This window comes from Podarcis tiliguerta, assembly GCF_965153285.1.
Source record: "Podarcis tiliguerta genome assembly, chromosome: 5".
Lineage (NCBI taxonomy): Eukaryota > Metazoa > Chordata > Lepidosauria > Squamata > Lacertidae > Podarcis > Podarcis tiliguerta.
This window is the reverse complement of record NC_139538.1, coordinates 68,176,960-68,190,330: the sequence shown is the minus strand read 5'-3', so window position 1 is coordinate 68,190,330 and position 13,371 is coordinate 68,176,960. Positions and strand designations below refer to the sequence as shown.

The 13,371-nt window shown below is 45.2% G+C and overlaps 1 protein-coding gene across 2 annotated transcripts in view; it reads right to left on the bottom strand.

Annotated features, from left to right (window-relative positions):
• Positions 1-13,371, bottom strand: part of UNC5B (unc-5 netrin receptor B) — a 164,036-nt gene that overhangs the window by 49,400 nt on the left and 101,265 nt on the right. For both annotated transcript variants that reach the window (XM_083441380.1, XM_083441381.1), the window contains exon 2: positions 2,035-2,256. In XM_083441380.1, the coding sequence (XP_083297506.1) occupies positions 2,035-2,256 (222 nt within the window). The remainder of the gene's footprint in view (positions 1-2,034; positions 2,257-13,371) is intronic.

Here is a 13,371-nt window from a genome sequence, read left to right as displayed (position 1 = left end):
AATACCCTTGAACTGAATTTGAACCAGTGCGAGTTATCTGAGGATCTGTCTGTCACAAAGCCAAGGAGACCCAGTTCTATGAAGTTCAATCGCAACAAGGCTTCTAACGTCCTGAGGCAACAATCTATAAATCATTCACTTTGGTGGGCTAGCCCCATTCAAGTTCACAACAGAAGGCTGCTGGAGGATGGCTGTAAAATCCTTGAAAATCCCCCAACAGCATCTCAGCATAAAACTGAACTTTCAGTCTGGATTCTTGTGGGGAACCTACTGCTAACCTCTTGCCACGGTAAAAATTGACTATGCTTCCCCACTGCTTGCTTTCTTGTTCTTAGCAAGTTTCTGATCCATGGCAGAATTTTACCAACCCTCGCTTTTAAGATTATGTGATTTTCTTAAGAACCTCTTGTGAAACACTTTACTGGAAAATCTAATGAAAATATGCCTAAACAGTTGTTATTAAATACTAGCATGAATTTGCACGTTAAGAGTGGGACTTTGTTTCTTCCACCACAGACGTGTTGATACAATTCGCCCTAATAGGATGTTGAAACTAATTACACCGTGATTCAGTGTTATCAAGGGCTTATCTAAACAATCGGGTGTAGTACATTACTACTACTCTGGCTTGCAGACATTTTACCTCCAGGAAAACCTTTCTATATTAGTCTGCTTTCAGAGAACCATGTGAACTGCAGACGATTCTGGGGGTTCCCTTTAGAGAAAGAGCTGGCCAGGCCTGTTCATGAGCTGAGTGTTTCCCCTAGAACAGTATCTCTCAAACTTTTCAGACCTGGGACCCACCTTTAACCACAACAAACAATTGTAGATCCATGTGTGTCTATGTCTACCTCTATCTCTCACTCCACATATTTCAATGGTGGTAGAGTTGCTCTGTGGTTTAACCCACAACGCCACCCGACACAGATCCTAGGGCTTGCCAATCAGAAGGTTGGCGGTTCAAATCCCCGAGATGGGGTGAGCTCCTGTTGCTCGGTCCCAGCTCCTGCCAACCTAGCAGTTCGAAAGCATGTCAAGTGCAAGTAGATAAATAGGTATCGCTGTGGTGGGAAGGTAAACAGAGTTTCTGTGTGCTGCTCTGGTTCGCCAGAAGCGGCTTAGTCATGCTGGCCACATGACCCGGAAGCTGTACACCGGCTCCCTCGGCCAATAAAGTGAGATGAGCGCCGCAACCCCAGAGTCGTCCGCAACTGGACCTAATGGTCAGGGGTCCCATTACCTTTACCTTTAGAGTTGCTCTGCTTTTGTGCTGTTCTACTTTAGATCAGACTATGACCCAATGGCAGGTCTTGACCCACCAGCTGAAGACCACTACCCTGAAACACACCCAACATTATCAGGTGGCTGCTCATTTCAGGGGGCAACACTGGTGCACAAGCTGATTGTCAGAAAGGCTTCTTTCTGGTCTCCTCACTGAAGAACCTCTGCTAAGCTTTCATAGAGACAGGAGTTTGGAGAGAGAGAAAAATCACTTGCTTTGGCCCAGTGCTCTTCCTCTGACCAAGCATCCCAGAACTGCTCTGAATGAGAGACAGGCTAGGAGAACCTTTGTCAGTTTTAATTCTCAGCTATCAAAAGAAGGCAACGTATTTTTTAAAAAATATATTATATAACATATGGGGACGTGCTCTGCAGCATATGCCTCAATGGAGAAACAAAAATATAAGATATAAAATATCATACTTGAAGGGTAGAAAAGAAGAGTAGAGCTGACACATAGAGCCGGCCCAGGATATTTTGGTGTCTGAGGTGAAGGTATCTTTCTTCAGTACTGGCAATGGAACAGTGCTCTCCTCTGCACCTGAAGGCAGCAGGCTAATCTAGGGGGCTAATTTAGGCTGGTTTATGGTGTAGGCAGGCCCTGTGGCAAATACAGTTCTGTCCTCTAACTTCCTCACCACCGCTCCCTGATCTCCAAAATGTGCCGTCTGAGGCAGCTGCCTAACTCTACCTAGTGGTAGGTCTAGTCCCAGGTGGGCCTGAGAGATGGTTTGATCCTCTAAGCCTTCTCACCTGTGATTTCGTCCAAGCTCTCTGTGGTGATGTGATCGTTCTGGTTCACCCACTCGCCGTTGCACTTGAAGTAAATCTGGGTGGCAGGGTTGGCTCTGCAGATCAGTTCCACTGGCTTGTTCTTCACAATGTAGGCATCTTGTGGCTCCAGTAGGAAATGGGGAAGGGACTCTGCAGGAGCTGATGGGAAGGAATCTGGAAGCACCTCTCCATACTCAATCCCTGCAATGAAAGAGGAGAAATGCGGGAAATTTAGCTCCACGTGCTTCAAGCAGCAATGCAGACCTCATAACCTGACATCAGTTCTTGGCTTTGAGAGAACGGTGTCTGATGGACAACAACCTGAATTTCATAACTTTTTGACTCCTTGTCAGTTGCAGCTTCCTTTATTCTTACCCCCACTTCGTAACTTAATATATTTGCATAGTCATTGGCCCAATTCAGATACCGTATATATATACCGTGGTTTGCAAGCAAGGACTGTAGTCACTACCGTTTCCTGGTTTGGGATTCTTGCATTAAGGCACTCAAGGGAAAAGAAAGGGAGGATAGAGAGTGCAAACACAACTATTGTTCTCAGTGCAATGCTGCATGGTTTATTGGGTCAAGAATATCATATCTGAACCAGGTCATTGTCACTTCCTTTCTCTTGGGACACCAATCCTTAACAGAGATGCAAGCAAGGAAGCATACTTCTTAGTGGGACAATTCCTACAGAACCAGCAGAGCGTGCTAATTGAAGACCCATTTACATATGCTTGATAATAACTAAATCCCATGGACTTCAATATAGGTTACTCATGGGCAAGTCATGAAAGCTACTATAACACTGTGGGAAAGAGAGAGAATCTGGAAGTCTCTGGTTCTGCCATGGACCATATAGATGGCTTCAGACAAGACACTATTGCTCAGCCACCTTCCTCCTCCAACCAACAGTATGGGGATACCACCCTGCAGGATTAATGAGATATAAAGTATTTGGATGTCCTAAAGCACAGGTGGACAATCCAGAGCTATGGGGATCAACTTTAATGTAGGTAGCCCCCTATGCCGCCTTGAATCTGCCCCCGGTAACTGGTTAAAGAACAGAAAGCATAAAGTAGGGGTAAATGGACAGTTCTCACAAAGGACATGGGTTCCTCCAAAGATCAGTGCTGGGACTTGTGGGGTTTTTTTTTTTAAAGTTCTTCATAAATGATGTAGAGTTATGAGTGAGCAGTGATAGGGCAAAGTTTGCGGATGACACCAATCTGTTGAGGGTGGTAAGAACAAAAACAGGTTGCGAAGTGCTCCAAAACGATCTCTCAAAACTGCGTAAACGTGCATTAAAATGGCAACTACTATTCAGCAGAAGCACAGTGCGCACTAGGGCAAAATTAAAATAAAACCCCAATGTCATATATATGTTTATGGGATATGAACTTGTGGTGCCTGACCAGGAAAGGGAGCAGATCAATAGCTTGATTGAAATGTCGACCCATCGCTGGCATGCGGCCCGTGTCAGATTACCCCTGAGAGATGAGATCTTCAACCAAAGAAAAAGTTGCCCGCCCCTTTCCTAAAGCATCATACAGATGCTAAACATATTACTGCCAAGTGGAGGTAGGATAGCATCCTTCATGTGTTACAGCCACATGGCAGGGATCTTGACTGCACTCCAGTCACTTAGCAATACAGTGAGAGTTGCATGATAAAACTGGAGCCAGACTGGCAGGCCCTGGGAGACACAGGACACCCCGGTCTGGGTGCTTCGCTCCTGGCTTTGAGCCCTGAGGAGATATATGTACTCAGACTCTTGGGAAAGGGCAGCTGCATACACAGAAGAGAGTATGTAGGGGGAGATACATAATGTGTTTTCTGTTGGGGGAAAGACTCCAGGGGATATTCCTCTGAGATGGGCAGCCCTGAAGGATGAAGAGTGGGGAAAAGCCTCTTAAGTATAGAATATAGGACAGAATATAAGTAATAAGCATTTCATATTCAGAGAACATTCTCCACTAGGCTGTAGCAATTTTGAAAGGGATTACAACACAGATCGACCCTGCCTGCCAACTGCACCATATTTCTCTCTCTCTCTCTCTCTCTCTCTCTCTCTCACACACACACACACGGTAGGCACTGTGTGCTGCTATTAAACCCTCTGAGTACTGGCAGAGCTAAGGCAAGCATGGTGTTCCTATGATGTTTCATGGTTCAAGCATGCTTTGTGTCCAGCCTGCTTGGCACTGCCAAGGGTCTTCCTGGGCACTGCAGGATAAAGACCAAAAGTAAACAAACAGTTGCAACGAAGCAAAAATTTAGGATTGAAAGATAGCAGGCAAATCTAGGCAGTCTTGGGGATGAGCTTCCAAGTTACAAAGAAGAAATGAGGTCTTGGATAATATATTGCCTTCAGCTGCTGGGTCATGCCACACAATAGAGCTGCACAATCATTCTCTCTCTCACACACACACCTCTTTTTAAAAGGGGGGTTTATTTATTAAGTAAAGAAAGAAGAGAAAGTCAGAAAGGCAAGAATGGAAGAAAGAGAGCAGGAGAGCAGGAGAAGGAAGATGGGCATATATTGTAATAGTTGAAAAGTGGATCCCATGGTACAGATTGAACTTGTGAGATTGGACTAAAGGGAAATGCATTGGGAGTAGGGTTGCCATATTTTGAAGAGCAAAAAAGAGGACACATTTGCCAGTTTCTGCTTTTAACTATGGATCACTATGGCGACTCTCGTTTTACACACCCATGAAAAAGAGGGCCTGCCCTGGAAAAGAGGACACATGGCAACCCTACAACCCAAATCTACAAACCCAGCCAATCTTGAGATTGCCCACAAATCACCAGGGCCTGCCATTTTGAGTCCTTTAGAAAACAAACCCCGAAGGGAAATAGGCCCAAGGAAGCCAGAGATGTATCCTGAGGGGGGGGGGGGGAATCAGCCTGTGAAAATACACACACACAAACACACACACAAGGCTGGCCATTTAAAATCCATTTAGGAAAATTGACTTTCCATTTCCATTTTAACACAGCACTAGGGAAAGCAGTAGGACATTTGTCATAATCCATTAACTGCTCTTTTGGAAACAACGAATTAAACTCCAGGCTAATCTCTCTTTCTCTCTCATGCTCCCTGGTTTCTTTGGTGCTGCTGCTGCTGCTGCTGCCAGGCATCCCCTTCCTAATTTCATTTGCAGGTCTGTAATTTTCTCAGCACCCGACCAATTGCACAGGGATGCAGAGTGTAATTAGGGCACACAATGTCCTCCTGGCGAGCCCTTGTGAGCCTTTGCACAGCTGCAGCCCAAAGCAGTTCGCTGGGTACCCAGGAGCACCCCAGAGCGGAACGGAGGAGGCAGGAAGTTGCAGGGCAGGCAAGATGATGGTTTTGTGATGAATGGGCCTTTCTGGAGCTAAAATTGAAAAAGGCTCCAGTCCAAGATGATCATTTGGAATAAAATGCCCTGCAGTGTAGGTCCCATAGCTTAAAGACAGCCGAGTGGTGATTACAGATTGTCCTCTCTGACCGCCTGTTGTTTGATCTTTGAATAAAAACCATTCACACACACAAACAAAAACAACCCCCAAAACAGAAGAGAATGCCCTTAGCAGAGGAAATAACTAGCATTCAAGTTTGATGAAAGCCAGGATCATCAGAATTCACTGGTCCAATGAGAACAAGCATTTGGAGATGGGGAAGACACGTTAGATTTGAAGGTTTTGTTATAAATAAGGTGCCCCCCTCCCAAAAAAATTGCTCGTGAATATTCTTGGACAATTTGGGCTCAAAGCAGCCTGTACTGCCACATCTCAAATATTTCCGAAGATATCATTAGCCAGGACAAAAATTAAGCATCATGCTTTTAAAAAAGATGGGGCAACTTGAATGATTTTTCTAAATCAAAACCATTTTGTGAATCAATTGTCTTATGCTTTTGAACCCATCAAACAAGCAGCTAAGAAATAATGCACGTGGTTGATCAACAGAACAACCTTCTAGAACATCTCAGATGTTTTTTTGCAGCAGATGCTGCAACCACAACTATCTAATAGCTGTATTTGGCAATTCGGCCTCAGATAATAAAATGGAACCAGATGGTGACGCAAATCCCAGGGTCTGGTCTGAAGGCATGGGAGTCTACCACCTTGCTGAAGCTAAGCAGGTCCAGGTCTGGTTACGTCCTGGATGGGAGCCACATGTACACCACCTTGGGGACCATGGTGGATGAAAGGCAGGATATAACTGTGATAAAATACAATAATAAATGAATGTCCTCTGGCCCAGGGGAAAAGAGGAAAAAGTGGTTGTGGTCATCAAAGCAAGGGAACTCCATAAGTGACTCTTGGCATATGTGGTTCCAGACATGCCACAGGCACCTATCAGGAAGTGGTGGTTGTGGGAAAAAGTCTCAGGGCCAACCCCAGAGGTTGGTAACATACCTAAGCCTATGCGCCATCTCCCTGACTGCACCACGGAAACACAGATAAGGCCCATAAATATTGATTGCTCTCCACTCTGCCTCTCCTTCATCTGCCTGAGGAAAAAGGCATTTATGCTCTATGCCTGAGCTGCAGGCTGTTTTTATGACTTTGTTTTACAGCTATAATGCCACGATCATTTATAAAGCAGGTTTGTATATAAAGAATGTAAACATTAGAAATCCATTAGTCTCTTAAAGTGCGTCTGGCAAAGTTCTTCTCCCCCAAGTCACTCCTCTCCCTCCGCCCCTTTGGTAATCTCCACGTCCTCTCTCAGGCTGGGCTGAGGGGAATTTCAAAAGATTACAAGTACTTAAAGATATATTATCCCTGGCCAGGGTTGTAACACAGGCCTGAAGCTACCAATTAAGTTTTCTCGTTGCTGTTTGCTTGTGCTGATGTGTTTCTGTTGCTGGAGTTTTTATGTTGTTGCTGGCATGTGTGTGTGTGTGCGTGCACATAGCATCCGATTTAAACCCCAGGATAGAGGACTAACCTCACAGCACTTTGCAAAGGAAAAATGCCCGCACCTCTGCCATGGAAGAGACATCTGGAAGGAGAGCACAATTCATCTTCCAGCTCCTGACATTCCTTCATTGTCAGCCTCTAACTCAGGGCACCTGAGCTCATGCTGAAAGATGCCCCTCAGCTAAAGGGATGTCCCTTATTCCTGAACATGACAGCTCCATCGGACATAATGGATGCCCCGTATTTCAGAAGCGCCTTGCTCAATACGTGGCACTTCGCAGAGCAAACTCTTTGCTGCTTTTCTCAGTGTTAGCTGCTGTCTTGGTCCCAGAGAACAAGGCTCACAGAGCCCGGAATGTCAGGATGTGTCAGGATGGTGCTGGGGGCTGCTATCGAAAACAGCAGCAACACCTCCCCACCCCATGTTAACATCTGGGTTACTCAATGCATGTTGCAACATCGTTGTGCTGTAAATTTCCCTGAGTCTGTATCAGGCAATCAATGAAGCGCAGACAACGCTTGCAACATTGCAATGTCATGACCCTAGATGTTATGGGGCTGAGGAGAAGGAACCGCGGGGCTGCTGGTTAGGACAGCACCCCCCACAACTTCTGTAATCTCTAGTTCTTGCCTGAGGTGGCACATTTTACTTAAAGCGTTCAAAATGTTTGCATGAAACATTGGAGTTACAATGAATTCACACTTTGTGCCCTCCAGATATTGTGGAACTAAGAATCCCCAGCAAGCAGGACCAGTGGGCAAGGATGACGGAAGTGACAGCCTGGGTAAGGTTGACTTAGATGCTCAGATTGTGGGAGGGAAAGAGGGAAAGATTGATACTGCACTGCTAGACAGATGAAGTTTGAAAGAGAAGAATCCTGCATTTACTACTATTTATAAAACATATAAGGTTGATCTTTTATTACAACAGGGTGCTACAGAACTGTAAGAACATAGAGCAAGTCAGACACTCTTCACCTTTGCACTAACTAATGTTTAAAATGCAAGGTCTGGAACCATAAAAAGGAGTGCATTTAATTAGTCTGGGTTTCTTGCAGCTTCATAGCACCTCACTATTTTGGGACACTTGATTTGCCAATGCTATCATGAATGTCCACAGGACAACACCCCAGGTTAGTATGCAGTACTCAAAAGCCTGCTTTCCCCCAGCAAAATAGTTTAACACTACTGGGTAACTGCCCACACTCTCTGTTTTATAGGTATAATAATGATAGGCTTAATCTGCTTTGGCACTGACAAGGTAATTTTTTTAAATGTATACAAACTCAACTACTCTAGATTTCTGGATGTCTGAATTCTTTTTTTATTAGGGAGCAATCACTTCTACACTAGGTAGAGCAGCATGAAAGGCTTAAAAATTAACCAAGTTCCTTCTATAGACAATGGACGTTTCACTCTAGGCTTCTCTTTGGCTAATTGGCTTTTCTAAATGTCAGTAATTACTATGAATTCTTTCATTGGCTAAGAAAATCAGCCCTGAGTGGTCACTAGAAGGACAGATCATGAAGCTGAGGCTCCAGTACTTTGGCCACCTCATGAGAAGAGAAGACTCCCTGGAAAAGACCCTGATGTTGGGAAAGATGGAGGGCACAAGGAGAAGGGGACGACAGAGGACAAGATGGTTGGATAGTGTTCTCAAAGCTACCAGCATGAGTTTGACCAAACTGTGGGAGGCAGTAGAAGACAGGAGTGCCTGGCGTGCTCTGGTCCATGGGGTCACGAAGAGTCGGACACAACTAAATGACTAAACAACAACAACACACTGAAAGGAAGGAGCAAGCTGGTTTCTCACAAACAAATGAGCAGAACAGTGACTCCATATTTTGCCACATATATTGGGTTCTACAAGGGCTAAATGCTTCCGAAAGAAAGAAAGAAAACTGGTAATCTAGAGACTATAGTTTATGGTGTTTGTGTGAGCTGTTCCTTCTTGCACCTTTTCCTTGACACTCATGAATACTCTCCTGAGACCTGTGGAAGAGAGGAGGTCCATTTGCAAACAAGAGTTTATTCACATAGCTATCAGGAAAAAAATGTAGAATTTTCCTTAAAGAATTTTATCTCCAAGTCCTGACTCGCCTTCAGAATGTGAAAGCTTCCTGCATGTTGATGCTACCCCACAAAAGGAATAAAACTAGCACACACTGCCATGTAATATGGCTGCAGAAAGTCACTTGAAATAGCCGGCTCACTTGTTTCGCCAAGCAGGAAAAGAAAAAAGAAGTAGGTGACAGACTGCTCCACTTTTGCACAAGGCAATAAGAACAGCCTCCTGCGGGGGTATGTCAAACGCTCACTATTAATCTAAAAGAAATCAAGGCCATTTTCTTTAGCCAACTAGACACTTGCTGCTTCTTTGCTGATTAGAATTAAGGCTATCTGGTCATCAGAAGTTGGGGTTCTGTGCTCTCTCTCTCGAATGGAGAAAATCACAGATGAGTCAGAGCTTAATTTGGAGAAAATTGTGGGCTTGTGGGTTCATTCCCAATTATGGTTTTCCTTCCCCCTTGGTGATCTGGATCCTTCTCTTAACATTTCTATCTGTTCAAAACTCCCTTTGGACCACAGGAAGAGAGAGCAAGCTCCTAAATAGGGATTGATGAGAATGTAGAATGGTTCCCCGGAAAGCATGGCATGGACTCTTGAGATAAGGCATCATTTCTGCTCTGGAATGAACACCAGTCTTCTAAAGTGAGAACATAAAAGAGGATCAGACTCACTTATGGAGGACAAGGCTATCAATGTCTACTAACCATGGCATTTAGGTTCCACTCCACTGTTGGAAATCACATGCCTATGTTACACTAGTTGCTGTAACTCACAAGTGGGGATAGCGACGTTGCACTGACGTTGTGCTTTGGGGCTTCCTATAGGTATCTGTGAGAACAGGAGGCTGTACCAAAGGGGTCTTTGGGCTGGCTCAGGAGGTCTCTTCTCATGTGCCAATGCTATTAGCCCTTCATGCCCTTGCTCAGTTCATAGTAAAGCTATTAAAAATCACTGCCAAACAGGGCAATCAGCTCCCCAGGCTTTTTCGTTTAAAAACATGCCCCTGTTAAAACAAAATAATAATTGGCTGCTGCTCAGGACCTTAAGCTGACCAAAGGTTATCGAGGAGGCAGCAATGGTTGCCTTTTTTCTTCAAAAAAAACCAAAACAAACAACTAAAATACTAAATACTGCCTGGTCCAATAATGCTGTATAAAACAGATGAAGCGCTAGATGGATAATAGAAGTGACAACGGGGGCAACGGGGAAAAATTGCCTCTGCCTTGCAGGTTATGCAAGCTGGTGTTCAAGTGAATCATGGGCGGGGGGGGGAGAGAAAGAGATGTTGGGCTGGAGAAAGAAGGATTTTTTTTGGGGGGAGAGGTGGGGGGAAGTAACACGCAGAGCACATTTATCATAAGTAATCAAAACAGTCTTTCAGACCCCTCGTTCCCAACCCTTGCTCATTCCAGCCAGCCTGACCACCCACCGCATGGGAAACCTCTTGCATTTTCTCCACTCAGCTGATGCTCTCAATGGGGGGAAAACCCCATTTATTATTTTGGAGTTGGGGGGGGGGGGTTGCAATGCACACAAAACAGCCTCTTTCTCTTTCACACAAGTTGCATTGTAGGCGAAGGGATTAATGGTCTTGGCTTTTCTTCATGGGGGTGGGGGGAGGAAAAGCAAGAAGCAATCTCTGTTAAGGGGGACTTGCATGAAGGAAAAAATAAAACAAAATCCAGTATCAAACAAAAGCTGATGGTATTTTTTTGTGGGGGGGGGGGAGCAGTTGTCACAGTGGGCGACCCCTTATGAAGAGATGGAATCCGTCTCTCCCACCAACACCAGATAGTTTATGGGTCCCATTCAACAACCTGTTATTTTCAGCTGGTTTAGCGGGGGACATACCATTGCCCCATGCCTTTTAAAATACATTGGAAGTAGCATGAAGGAGAAGAGAGATTGTCAGAAGGAGTGGGGGAAAGGATGGCAAAACAGAAACAAAACAAAAGGCAGAGCAGGTGCAGGGCACCCAGACCACACCTGCACAGCTTCAACCTAACAAGTCAAAGCGAGCCTATTAGTCACGTTTGCCCATGGCCCTACAAAGCCCTTGCCTGCTACCTGCTGGGAACTACAAAAGCAGGGATGTGGTCAAGTTCCTAGTCCGGCACAAGGCATAGCTGGTGGGTTGTGAGTTGGGTAGGCCTGGTCTGAAAATACTTTAGGAGAAGCTGCACAGAGCAGAATCCGCAGTTCAGTGTTGGGGGAAGCGCAGAAATTTCTCAAGAGAAAAAGCTTTAAGGAACGCAGCAACAGTGAAAATATATTTGGGGGGGGGAGGAGATGTAGTCTGCAGTGTAATCAATTGCAATTTCAACCTGAATTCGTCCAAAGGATCGTCCTTTTAATCTTTCCATGAATCCAGCCCCCACCAAGTTCTCTTTGTCCCTCGACCAATGTGTGCACAGACACACATACATATACACACTGAGGTATACTTTCACACAAACACACAGAGGGCTGGAATGCTGCCCTCCTGCTTGTGTTGCTCTCCTTGTGCTCTATTCCACGGCAATTGAGGTTGCAAAGAACATGCCTGGAGAATGAGAGAGATTCTGATACACACACACACACACACACACACATACACGACAAGCGCTCCCTATGCTTTTTCAGATGCACAGCATAAAACTATTTGAGGCGGCACACACTATCAAGTATTGCAGACCACAGAGGGTCAGAGCGCTTCTGTCCTGATCTGAAGAAGTCACCGCAACATTCTGTAATTTCAGTCAGATAACCAAGAAAGTAATGTCTGCCTTGTCATCGTTCAGCCCTTGGAACTCTCTCTGTCTCTCTCTGTCTCCCCACACCCTCAAAATGGTGTAACTGCATGAACACAAAAATGTGTACCCAATCAAAGACATCAAGAGTGAAGGGCAAAGTCCTGCAAGGACACAAGCCGGTGGCAGTCAGCGAAGCTGACTGTGGGTCACCTCGTGACAGTGCAGTTCTGGGAGAATAAAAACACGTCCTTTCCTCTATCAGGGTAATCCTGTGTTCTCAGGCTTAACTTTGTGTTTTGTTTATTTAATTTATAAGTCGCTTTGCCTCTAAACATTTTATTTTTTTCCTGTTTCATAAAATGTATACACTACTTGATTGTTAAAAAATATCCTCAAAGCAGTTTACAACGCCCCCCCCCCAATAAAATCAGGGGGGGGGGAATCACAGCCATACTTTGAAACATGCAAAAGTTGAAATACTAAAACAGATTAAAATTGCCTTAACATTCTAAGCATCTGGAGACAGTTGGTAGAGCATGAGACTCTTATTCTTTGGGTCTTGGGTTTGAGTCCCACGTTGGGCAAAAGATTCCTGCATTGCAGGGGGTTGGTCTAGATCAGGCATCCCCAACCTTTGGCCCTCCAGATGTTTTGGACTACAATTCCCATCATCCCTGACCACTGGTCTATTTAGCTAGGGGTCATGGGAGTTGTAGGCCAAAACATCTGGAGGGCCGCAGGTTGGGGATGCCTGGTCTAGATCAGTGTTTCCCAAACTTGGGTCTCCAGCTGTGTTTGGACTAGAACTCCCATCATCCCTACCAAGCAGGACCAGAGGTCAGGGACGATGGGAACTGTAGTCCAAAAAACCCAGTTTGGGAAACACTGGTCTACATGGACCTTGGGATAACTCTACAATTCTAAGTTTCTATGGGAAGGCTTGTCTAAACAATAATGTTTTTAGCAGGCACCAAAAAGAGTACTGTGAAGGTGGCCTGCTTGATCTCAATAGGCAGGGGGTTCCAAAGTGTAGGTGCTACCACATAATGAGACGCAGAGCTGGTAGTCTGTGTCACCTGCAGAAGTGCCAGCTCCACCAACATGCATAGTGGACGCATGTGGGTTAAAGCCATCTCATAGGTAAACTGCTTCCAAGTTGTTGAGGGCTTTATATGCTAATAGTAACACCTTTAATTTGACCCAGTAGCCAGCTGGCAACCAGTGTAGTTCTCTGAGCACAGGTGCTGCATGCTGACAAGGCTTCCCTCCTGTCAGCAATCGTGCTGCAGCATTCTTGTGTTCCTATGTGACCCATGGAGTTCCTTCCCTCCCCCGGCCACACTACAGTGGTACCTCAGGTTAAGAACTTAATTCGTTCCAGAGGTCCATTCTTAACCTGAAACTGTTCTTAACCTGAAGCACCACTTTAGCTAATGGGGCCTCCTGCTGCTGCCGCGCCGCTGGAGCACGATTTCTGTTCTCATCCTGAAGCAAAGTTCTTAACCCGAGGTACTATTTCTGGGTTAGCGGAGACTGTAACCTGAAGTGTCTGTAACCTGAAGTGTCTGTAACCTGAGGTACCACTGTACTCACTTGC